The 22,209-nt window shown below is 41.2% G+C and overlaps 1 protein-coding gene across 1 annotated transcript in view; it reads left to right on the top strand.

Annotated features, from left to right (window-relative positions):
* Positions 1–22,209, top strand: part of appbp2 (amyloid beta precursor protein (cytoplasmic tail) binding protein 2) — a 90,294-nt gene that overhangs the window by 32,882 nt on the left and 35,203 nt on the right. The window contains exons 2-3 of the mRNA XM_072589626.1: positions 1,883–1,971; positions 18,774–18,925. Of these exons, the coding sequence (XP_072445727.1) occupies positions 1,883–1,971; positions 18,774–18,925 (241 nt within the window). The remainder of the gene's footprint in view (positions 1–1,882; positions 1,972–18,773; positions 18,926–22,209) is intronic.

The following is a 22,209-nucleotide window of genomic DNA, read 5'->3' as shown; positions in this document are numbered from 1 at the left end:
CAAATCATCCGCCGACATTTCCGTCACCTCCAAACAGACCCCACTACCAGGGATATATTTCCCTCCCCACCCCTTTCCGCCTTCCGCAAAGACCGTTCCCTCCGCGACTACCTGGTCAGGTCCACGCCCCCAAACAACCCACCCTCCAATCCTGGCACTTTCCCCTGCCACCGCAGGAACTGTAAAACCTGCGCCCACACCACCTCCCTCACCTCTATCCAAGGCCCTAAAGGAGCCTTCCACATCCATCAAAGTTTTACTTGCACATCTACTAATATCATTTATTGTATCCGTTGCTCCCGATGCGGTCTCCTCTATATTGGGGAGACTGGGCGCCTCCTAGCAGAGCGCTTTAGGGAACATCTCCGGGACACCCGCACCAATCAACCACACTGCCCCGTGGCCCAACATTTCAACTCCCCCTCCCACTCTGCCGAGGACATGGATGTCCTAGGCCTCCTTCACTGCCACTCCCTCACCACCAGATGCCCGGAGGAAGAACGCCTCATCTTCTGCCTCGGAACACTTCAACCCCAGGGCATCAATGTGGACTTCAACAGTTTCCTCATTTCCCCTTCCCCCACCTCACCCTAGTTCTAAACTTCCAGCTCAGTAACTGTTCCCATGACTTGTCCAGACTTGTCTTACCTGCCTATCTCCTTTTCCACCTATCCACTCCACCCTCTCCTCCTTGACCTATCACCTTCATCTCCTCCCCCACTCACCCATTGTACTCTGTGCTACTCTCTCCCCACCCCCACCCTCCTCTAGCTTATCTCTCCACACTTCAGGCTCACTGCCTTTATTCCTGATGAAGGGCTTTTGCCCGAAACGTCGATTTCGAAGCAACTTGGATGCTGCCTGAACTGCTGTGCTCTTCCAGCCCCACTAATCCAGTGCCCAGTATGAAGCAATCTATGTAAAAATAGTTCATTTACACTCCTTACTCCTGTTGTGTTTTATTATGAATTGCTAAGTTAGAATATCAAATGCGTATCTGTTTAACTGCAAAATGTATATCAATAGGTCATAATTTCTCATTTTATGGTCTAGCTTTGTCGGATTTCATGCTGAGCTGCTTAACTTGTGCATGCCATTCCTTTGCTTCACCAGTTCATGATGTGTCATGGAAGTTAGGGATTTAATTGCAGAGTAATTCCTCTGATGGTCCTGTTTCCAGGTTGAGCTATCAATGTAGTTCACACTGCTCAAACAATATCTTCAATGCTTAACACAATATTCTGTGGAAATAGAAGATGAACGATAACTGTCTCATTATCAAATTGTATACTCAGCCAAGGTTTTACTGGTACTGCTACAGTTTTCATTTAAGTGTGGAAGTTTGTGATCTAAGTTATAATTATCTTTTACAGCCTTCCTTTTTTTTTGATTAATGCTTAAGTCTTTCTATTTTGAGTGGTTTGTTGTTTTCATCCCATCATTGAGTTTGACTGTCTGTCTTTGTCGTCTTGCCATTGAGAGCCTGGAGCAACAGTATCTTGGGTATAAATTGTCTAATTTAGCAGCTTTGCTGAAAAACTGTAGAATGGCAGGTGCAAAAAACGAAAAGCAATTCCCTGTTGCATTGCACCATAAAGGAAATAACAGTTTCACTTTAGTTGCACCTGAGTTGGGTTTGCTCGATATTGTTATTGGTTGGCCCCAGTAGGCAGTGATCCATTAACCTTTGACTGCAAAGAAACTACGTACAACTGCTACTTTTAAAACAATAAGGGAAACATCAAAAACAATGGCAAGCACTAGTAAAACTGGGGAAATGGACCAATTTTTGTCTCTTGAATGTTACCAAAATATGATGTGAATGCTCATAATTAGCGATGTAATTTTCCTGACCTGACTAAATCCCCATTGGTTTTTGCAGCTTTATCAACAAGGACGCTTATGCCAACTTGGTGGTGAATTCTGTGAGCTTGAGGTGTTTGCCAAGGTGCTTAGAGCATCAGACAAAAGGTAGGAATGCTCGTTTTTCTGTCCGTGTAAAGGTTTTTAGTATAATTTGAATTTGGTATGCCCAGCGAACTGTGTGCAGATTTTGCATCTGAAGGCAACTGCCAAGTAATAGGATTCTAACCTGAAGTTTGGCAATATGGAATTGCCCCCAGTGTTACTTTCTAACCCATTTTTCCAAAAAATGCCATGTACTTAAAATTGGTTTCAAAATGTTTTAAACTAAACAGTCATTTTCTGACCTTGAAGAATATTAACAAATTAGAGTTTTGGTCTGTACTTTTGTTTAACCACCTTCTATAGATCTGTTTCATACATTTTTTTTACTGCTATTTTCAATCTGCTTTGTGTTTTCCTGATAGGCAAAATAAACCCCAATTCAACTAGTAGTTTTGGTTTTGTTTTGATTGACAACACATAGAATTCTTTTAGGACCAATTGACTTTTCTTTTTCTTATGTAATAGGTTAAGCAACACTTGTAGACATTTCTTTGTACATTGATAAAAAAACGACTCCAGCTTTCTTCACATCTCACATTGATTGATAGAACTTTTTTTAAAAAAAAAGCCCCACTCTTTACCAAACCTCTGCACTTTCCTTCCGCCATCCCCAGTTATTCCCTACACCTTTGCAACATTGCCAAATGAAGAATTGGCTGTTCCTTTTGGACTTAATAGCCAGTTCCTGGATGTAGATTTGCTCGCTAAGCAGGAAGGTTAATTTTCAGACGTTTCATCACCATAGTAGATAACATCTTCAGTAAGCCTCCGGACGAAGCACTGCTGATGACTGCTGCTTTCTATTTATATGTTTGGGTTGGTGATGTAATTTTCTGGTGTGATCTCATATCCTATGGCGATGTCATTTCCGGTTCTTACTCCGATCCCTTGGCATCATAGTAGCCCACAAACCCACCTACAGGCTAAAACGGCAGCTAATGAACTTGAAAGACTCTTTACAGCCAACAAGGAAAACAAATGTCATTTACAAAATACTGTGTAAGGACTGTAACAAATACTACATTGGACAAACAGACAGAAAACTAGCCACCAGGATACATGAATATCAACTAGCCACAACACGACATGACCCTCTCTCAGTAGTATCCTTTATGCACAGGTGAGGAAGGACGCCACTTCGAATGGGACAACACATCCATCCTAGGACAAGCCAAACAGAGACCCGCACGGGAATTCCTTGAAGCATGGCATTCTAATTGAAATTCTATCAACAAACGCATTGACTTGGACCCAATTTATCCCTGCTGAGAAAAAGAACAGGAAATGACATCACCAACACAAACCCAAACATATAAATAGAAAGCAGGAACCAACAGCAGTGCTTCGTCCGGAGGCTCACTGAAGATGTTACCAACTATGGTGACGAAACGTCTGAACAGGAACCTTTTCAGCTCAGCGAGCAAACCTGTTAACACCAATTATGAACAGCAAATAATTGTTTGTTCTTCGATTTGCAGTATATCTTCTTTGAACAAAATGGTTGTGCATGGAATTATAATCCTGAATGAGGAAACATTCTGCCAGTGGACTCCACCATTGAAATTATTTTTAACCAAATTATTTAGATCAATATTATGCATTGTCTGTTCTGTTCTGTGGAGAGGAAGAAAGCCAATAATATTGGGGAGGGCAGACAAGTTAAGGGATGATGCTAAGACAGGCAGGAACTTGGAAAGTACTAAAGCTCAGATGGACTATGGTGTACCTATTCAAAGATTTCTGAAAGTAGCAAGCTGATGGATAAAATGGTTAAGAAGACATAGCTAAGACACCGCATACAAAAGCAAGGAGTTTTGCCAGAACTGTATAAAGTCCTGGTTTGACCACAACCGAAGTACATTTTGGGTCACTGTAGGTAGTGAGTTCCAAACTCCCATCACTCTGAATGAAAACAACTCTCAATTCTCCCTGTTTGCCTTCTACCTCTACTGTTCCTCAATTACTGACCTCATCTAATGTAACGTGTTTTCCTATCAATCCTATCCATGCCCCTCAAAATCTCATACACCTCCAACAGGTCCTTTCTCAACTTTGCAGCTGCAATCCTAGCCCATCCAATCTTTTGTTATGGCTCTGACCCTTTCAGTTCCAGCAGCATTTTGGTAAATTTCTACTGTGTCCCCACAAGCCCAAAAATCATATCCTTCTGATGATGCAAAGTGATTAATTAGAAACACTTGTAACATTCAAATAGTATCTATATTTTCATGAGTGTTGCCATAGCCTCCACGGGCTTCATGTAGACTAGCATGGACATGATGGGCTGAATGGCCTCCTATGCTGAATATACTATGGTCGTTCTTCAGTATAATTGGATGATAGAACGGAAGTATTTAACATTTCTCTGACTAGAGAAGTTGGTGCCATCTGCTAAGTTAGAAGTTGTGTTATGATTAGAGTGGTGCTGGAAAAGCACAGCAGGTCAGGTAGCATCAGAGGAGCAGGAAAATCGACATTTCGGGCAGGAGCCCTTCATCAGGAACGAGGCTGGAAGCCTTGGGGGTGGAGAAATAAATGGAAGGTGGTGGGGCTGGGGAGAAGGTAGTTGAGTAGGATAAAGGTGATAGGTCGGAGAGGAAGGTGGAGAGAAAAATGGGAAAGAAGATTGACAAGTGGGACAGGTCATGATGGTGGTGCTAAGCTGGCAGGTTGGAACCTCCTGCAAAAATGCTATCCTGTATTCCCAATTCCTGCACTTCCGCCATATCTAGCCCCTCACCTTCTGCCTCTGAACCTTTCAACCCCAGGGCATCAATGTGGACTTCACCAGTTTCCTCACTTCCCCTCCGCCCACCTTACCCCATTTCCAACCTGCCAGCTCAGCACTACCCTTGTGACCTGTCCCACCTGTCAATCTTCTTTCTCATCTATCCGTTCCACCCTCCTCTCTGACCTATCACCTTTACCCCACCTCCATCCACCTATTGCACTCTTTCTTCCCAGCCCCACACCTCCCATTTATCTCTCCACCCCCGAGGGTTCCAGCCTCATTCCTGATGAAAGCTCTAGCCCGAAATGTCAATTTTCCTGCCCCTCAGATGCTGCCTGACCTGCTGTGCTTTTTCCAACACTACTCTAATGTTGACTCTGATCTCCAGCATCTCCAGTCCTCCATTTTGCTTCGAAGTTGTGTTGGCAAGCTTAACAAATTTAAGTTGTCAGAAGACTAGAAATTTAGAGTTTAAAGTAAATGCAAATACCATTTTTCTTCTACTGAAATCCTGATGTATTAAAAAAGCTTCATTCTCCAAAAATAATTGTGAGGGAGATAGTATGGCAAGTTGAAAGAGAAATGTACCCAGTGTGTGCTGTAATTTGACTTCTTCTAAAAGGTTTTTTAAAAAAAGCATTTTGGTTTCGGAAAAACTAATTGAAGAAAATTAGTTTGCCTGAAACCTACTTGCATCTTAACATTTTTAAAAAAGAAGCATGTCACAGCTACACATTCCAAGACCCAAGTCTGCGATTGTTGATCTAGGTTTACATTAATTTATTCCCAGACCTCAACTAGTGTTGTTGCCATCGTTTCTATCTGCCTGTTACCATTTTTACTTTCATCCTCCACATTCAACCAATCTTTGTTTATAAATATTCTTCCCATTAAATGTTAGTGTTTTTGTGTGTTGAGCCAATTTTGGCAATATTCGTGACTTGGAGCAATTCAAAAGAAATTAACTACAGGCCTCTGTGTAATTATCAACTTTGAATGGAATTTACAGGTAAGAAAGAGGCAATATTAGAAACTCTAAATATGTCATGTATACTCATGCAAACATTGAGCCCTCTTTTGAGCAGTAGCTAAAGTTGGCCTTAAGCAAAGGAGCTGGATTCTCTAAGCTTAGTTTATTGTGTAAGTTTCTGTAAATTTCCAAATTCTGAAAATTTAGGTTGAAATATTTGGTATTGAACATAAGTGTACTAATGCTGTTGTGCAATTGGCATTCAAGTCACCTGAAAAAGTTATTTAAAATATTTTGTTTGAGTTGCTGTGTCATTTATCATAGATTTTTTTTTCCTTGCAGAATGGAAAGGCCTAAACTTAGTTTTTGCATGTCATTTTGAAGATGTATAAACAGGAAAATTTTCAGTTGTAGCATAAACTAAAATGTAAAATTAGCTTTCATTACAATTGTATTTGATTTCTTCCCACCTCCTTCCCTTCCCACCCTCATAGAATTTTTAGTTGTCCTTTTGTTTTTCAACTTTTCTCTGACCATTGCCAGGTCTGACAGAACTGTCACTTGGGGTGTCTCTCTTTTTTTCTCTTTCTTTTGCATGCCTGCATTCTGTATACTCTGTCATCAACCTGACTCGCTTTCTGTGATTGGAGGAAGTAGAGGTCACACTTCCTATTGCCACTGCTTTGTTGCGCAACCTGCAGAACTCTTTCCTACATTTCTTCCTGCACCAACCTCTCTGGCACAGGATTACTGGATTTTCTCACCTTCGTCTTGTGTGAGGCGTTGTGTAAAAGGGGAGAGAAGGTACTTGAAATGAATGGGGTGGAAGGAGTGGCTTCACTGAGACTTCTGGCAACATGGCAACACTATAAAATGTGAGAATTAAAGTAGGCCTTTTTGATCCTCAACTCCACTTTCTGACCTTTCCCTTTTAACCCTCTACTCTTACTAATGAATCTGTCTCAGGCTTGCTTACTTACCCCGCATCTAGGTAATTCCTCCTCCTCTTGTTTTAAAGAAGCAACTCCTTACTCTGTGATTATGCTGTGTTCCTAGACCCTCCCCTCAAAGGAAAACAATCTCTCAGAATTTTTCAAAATGTTTTAGCAAGATTGCCCTCATTCTTGTAAGCCTTAATGACTGCAAACAGAAGCTGCTCCACTTCTCAGAAAATCCTTCAGTGCTGGAATCTACTGAGTGAACCTTTTTCTGGATTGTCGCCAATATCAGTGTGCCTTGCCTTAGATAAAGAAACCTAAACTGCTTATACTATTCTCAGTGTGATTTACCTTACCTTGTATAGTTTTTGCAAGACCTTCCTATTTTTGTCCTCCATTCCCTTTTGAAATAAAGGCCAGTATTTCATTTACCTTCCCTATTACTGGCTGAACTTATGCACTAGCCTTTTCTGATTATCTACAAGGCCACAAATCCCTTTGCTGTAACTTTCTGCAGTTTTCCCCATATTCAGTTTCTCTATTCTTCCTACCAAATGCATAACTGTCTGTTTCCCACATTATATTGTACCTGCCAATTTTTAGCTCAGTTAACCTATCCATATACGTTCACAGACTTTGTGTCATCCTCACCAACTATTTTTGTCTTCCGTTAGCTCTTAGTAACTGACATTATGTGCATACCTTATCAAATGTTAGAAGTCTAAATATATCGCAACTGCTGGGTCTTCTTTAACCATCCTGCTTGTTATCCCTTCAAGGAATTGTAATAAGTTTGTTAGGAAACAGTGCTGACTCATAATTATAACATGCATTTCTAAGTGCTCTGCTGTTATGTCCTTTGTAATACTCTTAACGTTTTCCCAATGACAAATGTCAAGCTAACTGACCTGATTTTGTTTCTCTCCCTTTTTGAATTAAGGATGTTATATTGGCAGTTTCCCAGTCTTCTGGGACTTTTCAAGAATCTAAGCATTTTTGGAAGATTGTTATCAGTGTATCCACTATTTAGAGTCATAGAGATGTACAGCATGGAAACCGACCCTTTGGTCCAACATGTCCATGCAGACCAGATATCCCAACCCAATCTAGTCCCACCTGCCAGCATCCGGTCCATATCCCTCAAGCCCTTCCTATTCATATACCCATTCAAATGCCTCTTAAATGTTGCAATTGTACCAGCCTCCACCACTTCCTCTGGCAGCTCATTCCATACACAGACACTTTTTCTTTGTGAAAAAGTTGCCCCTTAGGTCTCTTTTATATCCTTCCCCTCTCGCCCTAAATCTATGCCCTCGAGTTCTGGACTCTCCGACCCCAGGGAAAAGACTTTGTCTATTTATCCTATCCATGCCCCTCATAATTTTGTAAACCACTATAAGGTCACCCTTCAGCCTCCGACGCTCCAGGAAAAACAGCCCCAGCCTGTTCAGCCTCTCCATGTAGCTCAGGTCCTCCAACCCTGGCAACGTCTTTGTAATTTTTTTCTGAACCCTTTCAAGTTTCACAACATCTTTCCGATAGGAAGGAGACCAGAATTGCATGCAGTACTCCAACAGTGGCCTAACCAATGTCCTCTACAGCCGCAACATAACCTCCCAACTCCTGTACTCAATGCTCTGACCAATAAAGGAAAGCATACCAAACGCCCTCTTCACTATCCTATCTACCTACGACTCCACTTTTCAAGGAGCTATGAACCTGCACTCCAAGGTCTCTTTGTTCAGCAACACTCCCTAGGACCTTACCATTAAGTGTATACGTCCTGCTAAGATTTGCTTTCCCAAAATGCAGCACCTCACACTTATCTGAATTAAACTCCACCTGGCAGTTCTCAGCCCATTGGCCCATCTGGTCCAGATCCTATTGTAATCTGAGGTAACCTTTTCCGCTGTGCACTACACCTCCAATTTTTGTGTCATCTGCAAACTTAATAACTGTACCTGTTATAGTCGCATCCAAATTATTTATGTAAATGACAAAAAGTAGAGGGCCCAGCACCGATCCTTGTGGCACTCCACTGGTCACAGGCCTCCAGTCTGAAAAACAACCCTCCACCACCACCCTCTGTCTTCTACCTTTGAGCCAGTTCTGTATTCAAATGGCTAGTTCTCCCAGTATTCCATGAGATCTAACCTTGCTAATCAGTCTCCCATGGGAACCTTGTCGAACGCCTTACTGAAGTCCATATAGATCACAACTACTGCTCTGCCCTCATCAATCTTCTTTGTTACTTCTTCAAAAAACTCAATCAAGTTTGAGATATGATTTCCCACGCAAAGCCATGTTGACTATCCAGAATTAGTCCTTGCCTTTCCAAATGCATGTACGTCCTGTCCCACAGGATTCCCTCCAACAACTTGCCCACCACCGAGGTCAGGCTCACTGGTCTATAGCTCCCTGGCTTGTCTTTACTGCCCTTAAACAGTGGCACCACATTTGCCAACCTCCAGTCTTCCGGCACCTCACCTGTGACTATCGATGATACAAATGTCTCAGCAAGAGGCCCAGCAATCACTTCTCTAGCTTCCCACAGTGTTCTCGGGTACACCTGATCAGGTTCTGGGGATTTATCCACCTTTACCCGTTTCAAGACATCCAGCACTTCTTCCTCTGTAATCTGGGCATTTTGCAAGATGTCACCCTCTATTTCCCTATAGTCTATATCTTCTATATCCTTTTCCACAGTAAATACTGATGCAAAATATTCATTTAGTATCTCCCCCATTTTTTTTGTGGCTCCACACAAAGGCCTCCTTGCTGATCTTTGAGGTGCCCTATTCTCTCCCTAGTTACCCTTTTGTCCTTTAATATATTTGTAAAAACCCTTTTGGATTCTCCTTTAATTCTATTTGCCAAAGCTATCTCATGTCCCTGTTTTGCCCTCCTGATTTCCCTATTAAGTATACTCCTACTTTCTTTATACTCTTCTAAGGATTCACTCAGTCTATCCTTTCTGTACCTGACATATGCTTCCTCCTTTTTCTTAACCAAACCCTCAATTTCTTTAGTCATCCAGCATCCCCTATACCTACCAGCCTTCCCTTTCACCCTGACAGGAATATACTTTCTCTGGATTCGTGTTATCTCATTTCTGAAGGCTTCCCATTTTCCAGCCGTCCCTTTACCTGCGAACATCTGCCTCCAATCAGCTTTTGAAAGTTCTTGCCTAATACCGTCAAAATTGGCCTTTCTCCAATTTAGAACTTCAACTTTTAGATCTGCTCTATCCTTTTCCATCACTATTTTAAAACAAATAGAATTATGGTCGCTGCCCCCAAAGTACTCCCCCACTGACACCTCCGTCACCTGCCCTGCCTTATTTCCCAAGAGTAGGTCAAGTTTTGCACCTTCTCTAGTAGGTACATCCACAAACTGAATCAGAAAATTGTCTTGTACGCACTTAAGAAATTCCTCTCCATCTAAATCTTTAACACTATATAGCAGTCCCAGTTGATGTTTGGAAAGTTAAAATCCCCTACCATAACCACCCTTTTTTTTTTACAGATAGCTGAGATCTCCTTAGAAGTTTGTTTCTCAGTTTCCCTCTGACTATTGGGGGGGGGGTCTATAATACAATCCCAATAAGGTGATCATTCCTTTCTTATTTCTCAGTTCCACCCAAATAACTTCCCTGGATGTATTTCCAGGAATATCCTCCCTCAGCACAGCTGTAAAGCTATCCCTTATGAAAAATGCCACTCCCACTCCTCTCTCGCCTCCTGTTCTATCCTTCCTGTAGCATTTGTATCCTGGAACATTAAGCTGCCAGTCCTGCCCATCCCTGAGCCATGTTTCAGCAATTGCTATGATATCCCAGTCCCATGTTGCTAACCATGCCCTGAGTTCATCTGCCTTCCCTGTTAGGCCCCTTGCATTGATATAAATGCAGTTTAATTTATTAGTCCTACCTTGTCCCTGACTGTTTGATCCACTTCTGTTCTCAGCTGTACCCGTCTCCAATCGATCTCTTTCCTCACTATCTCCCTGGGTCCCATCCCCCCCCACCTTACTAGTTTAAATCCTCCCAAGCAGTTCTAGCAAATTTCCCTGTCAGTATATTAGTCCCCTTCCAATTTAGGTGTAATCCGTCCTTCTTGTACAGGTCACTTCCACCCCAAAAGCAATTCCAATGATCCAAAAATGTGAATCCTTCTCCCATACATCAGCTCTTCAGCCATGCATTCATTTGCTGTATCCTCCTATTCCTGCCCTTACTAGCTCGTAGCACTGGGAGTAATCCAGATATTACTACCCTTAAAAACCTCCTTTTTAAATTTCTGCCTAACTCTCTCTAATCTCCCTTCAGAATCTCAACCTTTTCCCTTCCTATTTCGTTGGTTCCAATGTGGACAATGACCTCCTGCTGGCCCCTCTCCCCCGTGAAAACATTCTGCACCCTCTCTGAGGCATCCTTGATCTTGGCACCAGGGAAACAACACACCATTCTGATTTTTCTCTGTTGGCCACTGAAACGTCTGTCTGTACCTCTGACTACAGAATCCCCTAACACAATTGATCTCTTGGAAGCCGACGTACCCTTCGTTGCATTAGAGCCAGTTTCAATACCAGAAACATTGGCTGCTCGTGCTACGTTCCCCTGAGAATCCATCACCCCCTACATTTTCCAAAACAGCATACCTGTTTGAAATAGGTATATCTACAAAAGACTCCTGCCCTAGGTGCCGACCTCTCTCATCCTTCCTGGAGTTAACCCATCTATGTGACTGTATCTGAGACTTTCTCCCTTCCTATAACTGCCATCCATCACATACTGTTGCTGTTGCAAATTCCTCATCGCTTCTATCTGTCTCTCCAACTGATTTCACTCGATCTGATAAGATTTGTATCCAACAGCATTTTTTGGCAGATATAATCTGCAGTAACCCTTAAACTCTGTTTAAACTCCCACATCTGACAAGAAGTACATATCACTGCAAAGGCCATTTTTTGCTCTTTCACAATCTACAGACCCAGAAAATAACACTATTCCTCTACAAACACTGCCCCAGGTCAAATTAATAGCTATGGCTTATATTTTAAGTTTAATCAAGAGACTTATCTCCAAAAACACATAATCAAGAAAGAATCCACTATCCTCACTACTGCAGCCTTTCTCTTGGACAGACTGAAAACAACAATTAACTTATCTGATTCTGTGCTGTGAACTTCGCCCAACAGTTCCTCCAAGGTTAGTTGTGAATTTCACGGTTAATTTTCCCAGATGCACTCTATGTCCAGCGATACACTAATTCAAACAGCAAAGACAGTAACTGCGCAGGTTCGCTCTCGCTCTCTCGTGCACAGTCCATGTGCTTCCTTTGTCTGCTCTTCTCCCTTTAAAACTGGTGTTGTTTTGATTTTTTTTTCCAAAGTTCCAAAACAATGCAACAGCATATAAAACAGTAATTGCTGCTCCTGGAATTCGAGGAAATCACCTCCAACACCTAAAATACCTCAAAAAAAGGAGCAGCTCTTACAGCCAGAAATTTTTCCCGTCCTCCATCTTGGATTTCTGCCAATACTGTCTTTAATGTCCAAAAATGCAACTCCAGTCTAGGAACTTGGGTCATTCTTTAGCCCCATTTAGAGATTAGCCTTTAACCCCATTAATTTCCCTATGTTTCTCGAATAAGCATTGTATTTATTTCCTCCTCCTCTTGGAGGTAGTGAACTAAAATAGGGTCACACTGGGAAAGAGTTTGCACAGCAGTGCCATAGTCCTTTGCTTTGTTTCATGTGTATATAATCCAACAAGGTTATATTCTCTCAATATGGACAACAGGCTGTATCACATAGACGGATGGATGGACTGACGGACTTTGTTCCACCCATATTAAAAGGCCTGGCAGGATTGGATTTGACTATAAATTATAAAAAGTGCTACTAGAATCCAGTTCATGGAAGGGAGGGGGGAGGGGCTGGGAAGGGAGGTTATTTGAAATTGGAGAACTCGGTGTTGAGTCCTTCAGGTTGTTGGCTGCCTAGGTGGAAGCTAAGGTGTTTTCCTCCAGTTTACGGTGTGGTTGGTTGTGGCAATGGAGGAGGCCAAGGATGGTCATGTCAGAAAGGAAGTGGGATTGGGAGGTCCCCATCCATTTTAGTTCCCCTTCCCACTCCCTGCAGCCTGGAGGACTCGACACAGTTCTCCAAGTTCAAGTAACCTCCCTCTCCATCTCCTGACTCATTTTTTCCCACCCCCCCCCCCCGACACACCTATGTCCACTTCACCACCCTGCCTCCGCCACTATCTTTATCAGCAGCCCCCTACACCCATCCTGAGCCCTGAAGAAGAGTTACACCCGAAACGTCGACTTCTCCACCTCCTGATGCTGCCTGGCTTGCTGTGTTCTTCCAGCCTCTTGCCTGTCTACTTAGGATTCCAACATCTGCAATTGTTTTTGTCTCGAACAAAAAAAAATGCCAGACCCTTTGTATTTGGCTGCATGTGCCCTTGAATGTAGTACAGTAAAAAGATGCATCATATTGCATTACTCTTTCTAACGAACAAAGGTGAAGTTATATTTTAGTTGTAATTTTGTCTGTACAGCTCTTGTGCACACTAAAATGATTGCTGCTAAGTTTCTTTAGAGGAATTGTGTCTTAAATTTGCTTTTCGATCCAGCTTTAGCAGTGTGCATTTTTTTTAAACCATTCTGCATTTCTGGGTTGAGACTATTGTGCTGCTGAAAACTGATAACAGCAGACTCTAGTGTGGCTTGTGGCTGCAGAATGATCCATTGTTCCACTGGATGATGTTGTTCTTATTATAAATTCCTTTCATTAGTCATTGCAGTTTAACTAAATATTTAAACTTCATGCACAGTTGCAGAATATAGGTCTCTGAACAGATGTAGGCCATGCGTCCTTTTTAGTCATAAGAGTCCTACAGCACAGAGACAGGCCCTTTGGCCCAAAGTGGTTCATGCCAACCAAAATGTCTGTCCAAGCTAACCTTGTTTCCCTGCACTTGTCCTATATCCTTCTAATCCTTTCCTATCCATGTATTTGTCCAAATGTCTTTTAAATTATGTTATGCACCTGCCTCAACCACATCTGCTGGCAGCTCATTTCATATGCATAACTGCCCCCAGTGCCCCCACTACTCTTTCTCCTCTAACCTTAAACTGATGCCCTCTGGTACTCTATTCTCCAACCCTGGGAAGAAGAGAGTGCATTCACCCTATCCATGCCTCTCATGATCTTGTATACCTCTATAATGACACCCCTTAGTCTCCTACGCTCTAAAGAAAAAAGGTCCTAGCTTGTCCAACCTCTTTCTATAATTCAGTCCATTGAGTTTAGAAATCATCCTTTATAAATTTCTTCTGCACTCTTTCAGGTTTAATAACATCCTTCATGTAACAAGGTGGCCAAAACTGAACGCAATACTCCAAGTTTGGCCTCCCCAACCTCCCGTACAGCTGCAACATAACTGCACAACCTCTATACTCCGTGCCCTGACTGATGAAGGCCAGTGTGCCAGAATCTGCCTTCACTGCCCTGTCTAGCTATGACTCCACTTTCAGAGAACTGTGAACCTGAACGCCAAGATCCCTATGTTTCACTACATTTCTTAGGGATGTGTACCTTTCACCATGAAACTCCTACCTTAATTTGACTTTCTAAAATACAAGACCTCACTTATCTATATTAAACACCATTTGCCATTTAGATTAGATTAGATTAGATTACTTACAGTGTGGAAACAGGCCCTTCGGCCCAACAAGTCCACACCGCTCCGCCGAAGCTCAACCCACCCATACCCCTACATCTACCCCTTACCTAACACTACGGGCAATTTAGCATGGCCAATTTACCTAACCTGCACATCTTTGGACTGTGGGAGGAAACCGGAGCACCCGGAGGAAACCCACGCAGACACGGGGAGAACGTGCAAACTCCACACAGTCAGTCACCTGAGGCGGGAATTGAACCCAGGTTTCTGGCGCTGTGAGGCAGCAGTGCTAACCACTGTGCCACCGTGCCGCCCACTTCCCCAGCTGATCAAGTTCCTACTGCAATTTCTGATAACCTTCTCACTGTCCACAATGCCACCTATTTTAGTGTCATCTGCAAACTTACTAATCATGCCTTGTACGTTTTCATCCAAATCATTGATAAAGATAGCAAACAGCAATGGGCTCAGCACCAACCTCTGAGGCATTCCACTAGTTGCAGACCTCCGGACTGACAAGCATCCTTCCACTATTATCCTCTGCTTCCAACCATCAAGCCAATTGTGCATCCAATTTGCCAGCTCCCTCTGGATTCCATGTGATCTAACCTTCCAGAATAGTGTACCATGTGGAACCTTATCAAAGACCGTATACTGAAATCCATATAGACTATGTCTGCCACCTTGCCGTTGTCAACCTTCCTGGCCACTTCATCAAAAAAACTCCAAATTTTGTGAGGCATGATCTCTCACTCACAAAGCCATGCTGATTATTTTTAATCAAACCCTGTCTTTCCAAATGCATATTTGTCTTATCTCTCAGAATCTTCTCAAGTAACTTATCCACCACTAAGATGTTAAGCTTAGTAGTCTATAGTTCCCAGGCTTTTCTTTGCACCTGTTCTTTAATAATATAAAGGACAAAAGAAAAGCAATAGTGGGCATTGGGTTGCTGGAAAATGACGCTGGAGAGATAGTCATGGGGATCAAGGAAATGGCTGAGGAAGTGAATAATTACTTCCTGTCAGTCTTCACTAGAGGACACAAATAATATCCCAAAAATTCAAGAGAGTGAGGGAGAAGAGCTGAGTATGATGGCCATCACTTGAGAAGGTGCTAGAAAAACTGAATGGCCTGAAGATGGATAAATTACGTGGACCAGATGGCGTACACCCCAGAGTTCTAAGGGAGATAGCTGAAGAGATAATGTAGGTGTTAGTGGTGATCTTTCAGGAATCAGGAAGGGCCCCAGGGGACTAGAAAATAGTTAACGTGACACCCTTGTTTTAAAAAGAGAGTAAGACAAAAGACGGAAAATTACAGACCGATTAGCCTAACCTCTGTCATGAGTAAGATCCTGGAATCTCAGGATGAGATTTCTGAATACATGGAAGTGTATGGTAAAATATGGCAGTCAGCATGGTTTCATCAAGGGGAAGTCATGCCTGACTAATCTTCTAGAATTCTTTGAGGAAGTAAAGAGCAGGTTAGACCAAGGAGAGCTAATGGATGTGATCCACCTAGACATCAAGAAGACCTTTTGACAAGGTGTCATACAGGAGGCTATTGAGCAAGATAAGGGCTTATGGTGTGAGAGGCAAGGTGCTAGCATGGATATAAGCTTAGCTGTCTGGCAGAAAGCAGAGAGTGGGCATTCTTCTCAGGATGGCAGCCAATGACAAATAGTGTTCTGCAAGGCTCTATGTTGGAACCACAAATTCTTTCTTTATGCAGAAACGATCAACATGAAGGAACTGAGGGCATTCTGGCTAAGTTTGCCAATGATACAAAGGTAGGTAGAGTGACTGGAGGCAGGGAGGCTGCAGAAAGATTTGGAAAGGTTAGGAGAGTGGGCAAAGCATGGCAGATGGACTACAAATGTGGAAAAGTGTAAGATTATGCATTTTGGTAGGAAGAATAGAGGCATGGACTATTTCCTAAATGGGGAGTAAATTCAGAAGTCTGAAGTGCAAAGAGACTTGGGAGTTCTAGTCCAGGATTCTCTCAAGGTTAACTTGCGGGTTGAGTCAGTAGTTGGGAAGCGACATGCACTGATGGCATTTATTTTGAGAGGACTTGAATATAAAAACAGGCATGTTCTTGGGAGGCTCTAAGGCTCTGGTCAGACCACATTTGGAATATTATATGCAGTTTTGGGCCCCATATCTCAGGAAGGATATACTGGCCTTGGAGTGTGTTCAGAGGAGGTTCACAAGAATGGTCCCAGGAATGAAAAGCTTGACATATGAGGAATGTTTGAGGACTCTGGGTCCATACTCAATGGAGTTTAGACAGATGAGGCGGGATCTAATTGAACCATACAGAATACTGAATGGTCTGAACAGTAGATATTGGGAAGGTGCTTCCATTGGTAGGAAAGACTAGGGACACGAGGGAACAGCCAGAATAAAGGGAAGACCTTTTTAGGACAGAGATAAGGAGAAACCTCTTCAGCCACAGAGTGGTGAATCTATGGAATTCATTGCCACAGAAGGCTGTAGAAGCCAGGTCATTGAGTACACTTAAGACTGAGGTAGTAGGTAGGTTCTTGAGTATCAGAGGTTATGGGGAGAAAGTGTGGGAAATGGGGTTGAGCCATGATTTGAATGGTGGAGCAGACTCGATGAGCTGAATGGCCTAATTTCTGCTCCAATGTTTTATAGTCTTATGACACCACATTCACTACCCTCGAAGTCTTCTGGGACTTCACCCATGGCTAACGATGATGCAAAAATATCAGCTGGGGCTGCCGCAATTTCTTTTCTAGCCTCTTGCAGTGTTCTTGGATATATCTGGTCAGGATCAGGTGATTTATACATTCTAATACATCCAAAACCACCTCTACTGTGATTTGACTGTCTCTAATATATCACCACTAACTTCCCCAAGTTCCCAAGTCGTCTTGTCTTTTTCCGTGGTAAACACATATTCATTGAGAACCTCGCCCATCTTCTACAGTTCTGCACATACATGTCCACTTTGGTCCTGAGGGGCCCTATTCTCTTCCTAATATTTTTTCTTTAATATATTTGAAATACCTCTATCATTCAGCAAGATCATCTTTGATCTGGTTGTGGTCGTGATGGGATTTTTTTCAAAACCTTTTTTGGAACCCGCAATTGAAACTAGCTGAGACGCGCGAGGATTCTATTAATTTTAATTTTCTCCATTTTCATCTTTAAACAATTTTTTCTCTACAAGGCAAGCTAACAGTATCAAGTTGCTGGTGGACATAGGCCATGCTACTCAAAAGACCACTATGCAAAATAAACTGACAATTTTATTCCGAACATCTACAAGAATAACCTAGATGAATAGTATCGATGTAGTAAATGTTGGCAGTATTGTGTCGGCAGTACGAGGGTAGTTTATTCTGCATCTTGTCTCCAATTTTCAGGGTGTTAACATTGGGTCTCAACTGACCGTGTTCTGTACACAAGCACAACTATTCCTATTTGCCAAATGCATAAAAACATATTTCCACAGAAGAAATCACAATATTTCATTTAACAGAAGCTTTCTCCCATTACTTAATACATAAGCATACTATAATACTTTTTTTTTCTCCCTCCTGTACCCATTCTTGATTCAATTTTAAGAGATATATGCTATTGTCTTGCATGGAATGGTTGAGGAGGGGCCACATTAACACTGATGTATTTTAAAGAGTCTTTATTGGATTTTATTGGTGATTGTGTTTTGTGTTTATTGTAACGAGTTTTACACTGACCTGAGTGGAAGTGTCCACACTGTTCTGCCCTATTGCACTACTTCATAACCCAAATGAGGTCCTCAAAATTATCTCTGTCCTCTCCAATATTCTGGATCAAAGTGCTCAGTCTTTCCCCCCGTGGCTGTATGCTCTTAATTCTGGGATAGTACTTATTTATACATCAATTTTGCACTTTCTGCAATGCTTGTAATTTTTTTCACACTTCTTGTGGAGCCTGGAATTAGGACCTATACACAGCAATCAAAGTGTGAGGTAACCACAGGGTCTGTGAATGTTTAAATGATATAACTGCTTTGAAATCTCTCCCAAATGAACTTTTGTTTTTGTATGGTTTTAGTAACCTGGACTGTTTTAACAATTTGTGAAAATCCTGCAATCCCATTTTTGATCCACTCCAGTTTGCTACTAAAGTTTAATGCCACACATTCATAACTTGGAATTTGTTTGCTAAGTATTGCCCATTGGAAGTGTATTAATTTTGTCTTGTATTTAGGACAGTTGTCCACTGTATTTAATGGCCTGAATAGAGTTCATGAAATGCTGTTATGTACATAAATTTGTTAATAGTAATGATGGATTCCTCCCTTCAGAATTCTATAGTCATTAAATTAATTATGTACAGAAATTGATTTTATTTTCGATGGATTTATTTTAAAATGTACATCACTCTCTGCTTAATCAAGCCATTCTCTCACACTCCCTCTCTCTCTCTCTCTCTCTCTCTCTCTCTCTACTAGGCATCTCCTGCATCACTGTTTTCAAGCATTAATGGATCATGGAGTCAAGGTGGCTTCAGTGTTGGCCAATTCTTTCAGCAGGCGCTGTTCATATATTGAAGAGTCAGATGCTCATGTGAAAGAAAAAGCAATCCAGTTTGGATTTGTTTTAGGTAAGAACTGTTTTTAAGTTGCTTTTGCTTTCTAATCCATTCAAGAATCAATCTAAAGGAGAAAATGTATTTTAGACTGTGATACAAATCATTTGGCGTTGATTTAATCTTCAGGATCTACAATTTTTCTTCCAGTCAGAATAAGATACTGGAATCTGTATAATTGAAAACATTTAATTTTGTGTATGTTTATTTAAAGATTAAATAATTGCCAGCTATGTACTGGATATAGCTTATTGAAGGGTATAAAATGTATGTCCTTTCCACTGAAAAACCTTTTTGAAGTTTAAGATTCTTCTTATCCTGTGTATTCCATCAGAAGGGAGGACTGAAGAAAGTAGAATTACTTCAAAATTGACAGCTTACAGGTGTTGCAGCAGTTATTTAATAAGCTGAATTTTAGGGCTCTTGTGGTGCAGTGGCAATTTCCCTCCTTCTGTACAAGGAGGCTTGGTTCAAGTCACACTTGCTCCAAAGAGATTGATTAGAAAACATCATAAGGCAGAATTTTAGTAGAGAGAATTTCAAATAGTGGATTACTTGCAGTTCATCTGAACTAATATAGGTGGTCTCTTAATGTCATATGCCAGGCTACAAAACATACATCCCATGTTTTCATTTTAAGAAATTTCAATGCCAATTTTACACTGTAAAGATTTCCTTCGTACTTTTATCTTAACCCGTTACCTGAATTTGTGTTTTTGTTTGTAGAATTTGGAGTTAATAGAACACACATGGCATGTGGCCAGGAAAAGATTGCTGGCATATTCCCTTTTTTTTTAAAAAAGACACATTGCCACCCTGACATTGTAACTTTGCAGTGAAGAAGGGCTTTTAAACTTTTGACTATAGGAATAATTAATTTGATCATTGTGCCTTTTATTTAGATTTCATTAGAAACTTGTACTTAGGAAAAATCTGCATTTGATTTGAATTATAAGAAACTGCCTGAATCATGCATATTTCACTGCATCTTCAGTTCATTTTACCACATTGAATTTGTCATAGTAGCAAAGTAGCACATCCATGTAAACAGAAGTCAAGTGACTGCAAATTATATCTTAAATGTGAACATACTTCAAACCTACAATTCTACGATTGAAAGGTATAGAAATAGTGTTTTGAGAATTTGATTGATTTGCCTTCAAATCATAGAATCTTACAATTCAGCCCATTGTGCCGTTATTGGCTTTCTATAAAAGAGATCCAGTCAGTTATACATACCTCTTTATTGCATACAGTGTTCCAGTTTCTATTTCCTTCAAGTATTTATCCAATTTTGTTTAGAAAGCAACTGATTGCATAAGTTTGCATCACCCTATCAGCATCACCTTGTGTAATATTTTTAAACATGATAAATTTGTAAATCAAATGGAAAACCTTTTGGAATTCTGATATGTAGTTTAAATGGTTCTAGAGCACGATGCTTAAAATGTGCCAGTAGCAAAATGCACAACTAGATACACCTCTGTTTGTATTAATCTTATGTGGCATAGACTTGCTGAAAGTTGGAGTATGGATATAACTGAAAATGTGTTGCTGGAAAAGCGCAGCAGGTCAGGCAGCATCCAAGGAACAGGAGAATCGACGTTTCGGGCATCAGCCCTTCTTCAGGAAAGAAGGGCTGATGCCCGAAACGTCGATTCTCCTGTTCCTTGGATGCTGCCTGACCTGCTGCGCTTTTCCAGCAACACATTTTCAGCTCTGATACTCCAGCATCTGCTGTCCTCACTTTCTCCTCGGAGTATGGATATAGTTTGCATTTGGCTGCAGTAGGTGCTCTACCTATAAATTACACCCTATGTTATGCTGGTTTTCAAGATTTTCATTTCCTAAGATGGTGCTTCCCAAATCTTTTACCCTACATAACACATTAGTGCCTCAGGTGTCATGTGATCTAAGTGAACATTTCAGGGTTTTGTGGAGTTGGGGTTTGGGCTGGCAGAACTAGGGAGAGGGCAACTGAGCAAGTAATGTTTGGCAACATGATTTAAGAACCTGAACGGGTGTGATGTTGAGGGTTGTTGGGGAAGGTGATTAAAACTTGGGAACTTGCCCTGAGAGAAAGTAAAATAAGCACTTTTTAAAAAAAAATTGTAGGTAGTGGTTATAGCAGCACCAGGCTGAATTTCAAATTAAGATATTCCTACCAATGACGAAAACATGAACATTTTAAAAGGGCCTCACCACTGCCGAAACTTAGTCCAAGCTTTACAGCTGCCATTGCTGTTTTGAGCTGGCAAACACAAAGTCCCATCCCATAATTTGACCCACAGTTTCGTCCCACCCTCCTCTTGCCCCACCCACCCACTAAAAGGACTGCTGCTCATTCATTTGAATGTAAAATTTGTTGTGATCCAGCAAAACAGGCAACTTTAGAGAATGTTCTTTTTAAATGTTGAAGAGTGATAATTTGGTGTATTTAAAATTGCTCTTTTGCAGCACTTGCCCTTATTTCAGACTAATGCTGTAGAAACTGAGGCATTCTGTGATCCACAATAGAAGTGAATCTTCTGGGTCATTGTTTGTTTTGTGAGGAACAGTATTTGCCAAATAATATACAGTATATACTCATGTAAAAGTCAGTCTCATGTAAAGGTTGGCCTCTTATTTTTGGCCAACAAATCTTGTATTTTCCATATATCTTGTGTAAATGTTGACCCTATTATATCGTATTATAAACCTCTTACAAAGGAAACTGCATGTTCCCATTAACCCACTTAAACAAAATTGCATTCATTCATTCATATCGGTAACTCAACCCATCGCCCTTTGGTTACTATATTGCGCGTCCATTGAGCCCACTTGGTTTACTACAGCACATTTACTCAGTCTCAGTATTTATCGCACTTTGTTCACTATACATCCAAATGTTTATGTCGTTAACAAGTTCATCATTTTAATTGTCATTATATCTGAGTAAAAGTGAGACATATTAGCGACATATATCTTTAATTCTTTAACAAATTTGTTAATGTTGCTGAGGTTGATAGCATACGAGATTAAATAGGAGGAAAACAGAAGAATTTGGCAGAAAGTTCAAGATGCTTACACATTCAGAATTTAATAAATGTTTCATTTTAAGTGTGCCATTAAACCAGGCCATGACTATGTTGAACAGTGTGATTTTACAGGATTTCAATAAATGTTTGACATGTTCATACTGGTACGTATAAATAAAATTGCCTATCAGTAATTCATTCTTGTTCCTCTTGCTTTTATCCAGTAGTTACCTTTACTGTAATGCATTGTGTTTTTCTTTTTTACCTGGAATTAGTTGTGCG

The sequence above is a fragment of the Chiloscyllium punctatum genome, chromosome 19 (assembly GCF_047496795.1).
Source record: "Chiloscyllium punctatum isolate Juve2018m chromosome 19, sChiPun1.3, whole genome shotgun sequence".
Classification (NCBI taxonomy): Eukaryota; Metazoa; Chordata; class Chondrichthyes; order Orectolobiformes; family Hemiscylliidae; genus Chiloscyllium; species Chiloscyllium punctatum.
This window is presented reverse-complemented; position numbering and strand designations above follow the sequence as displayed.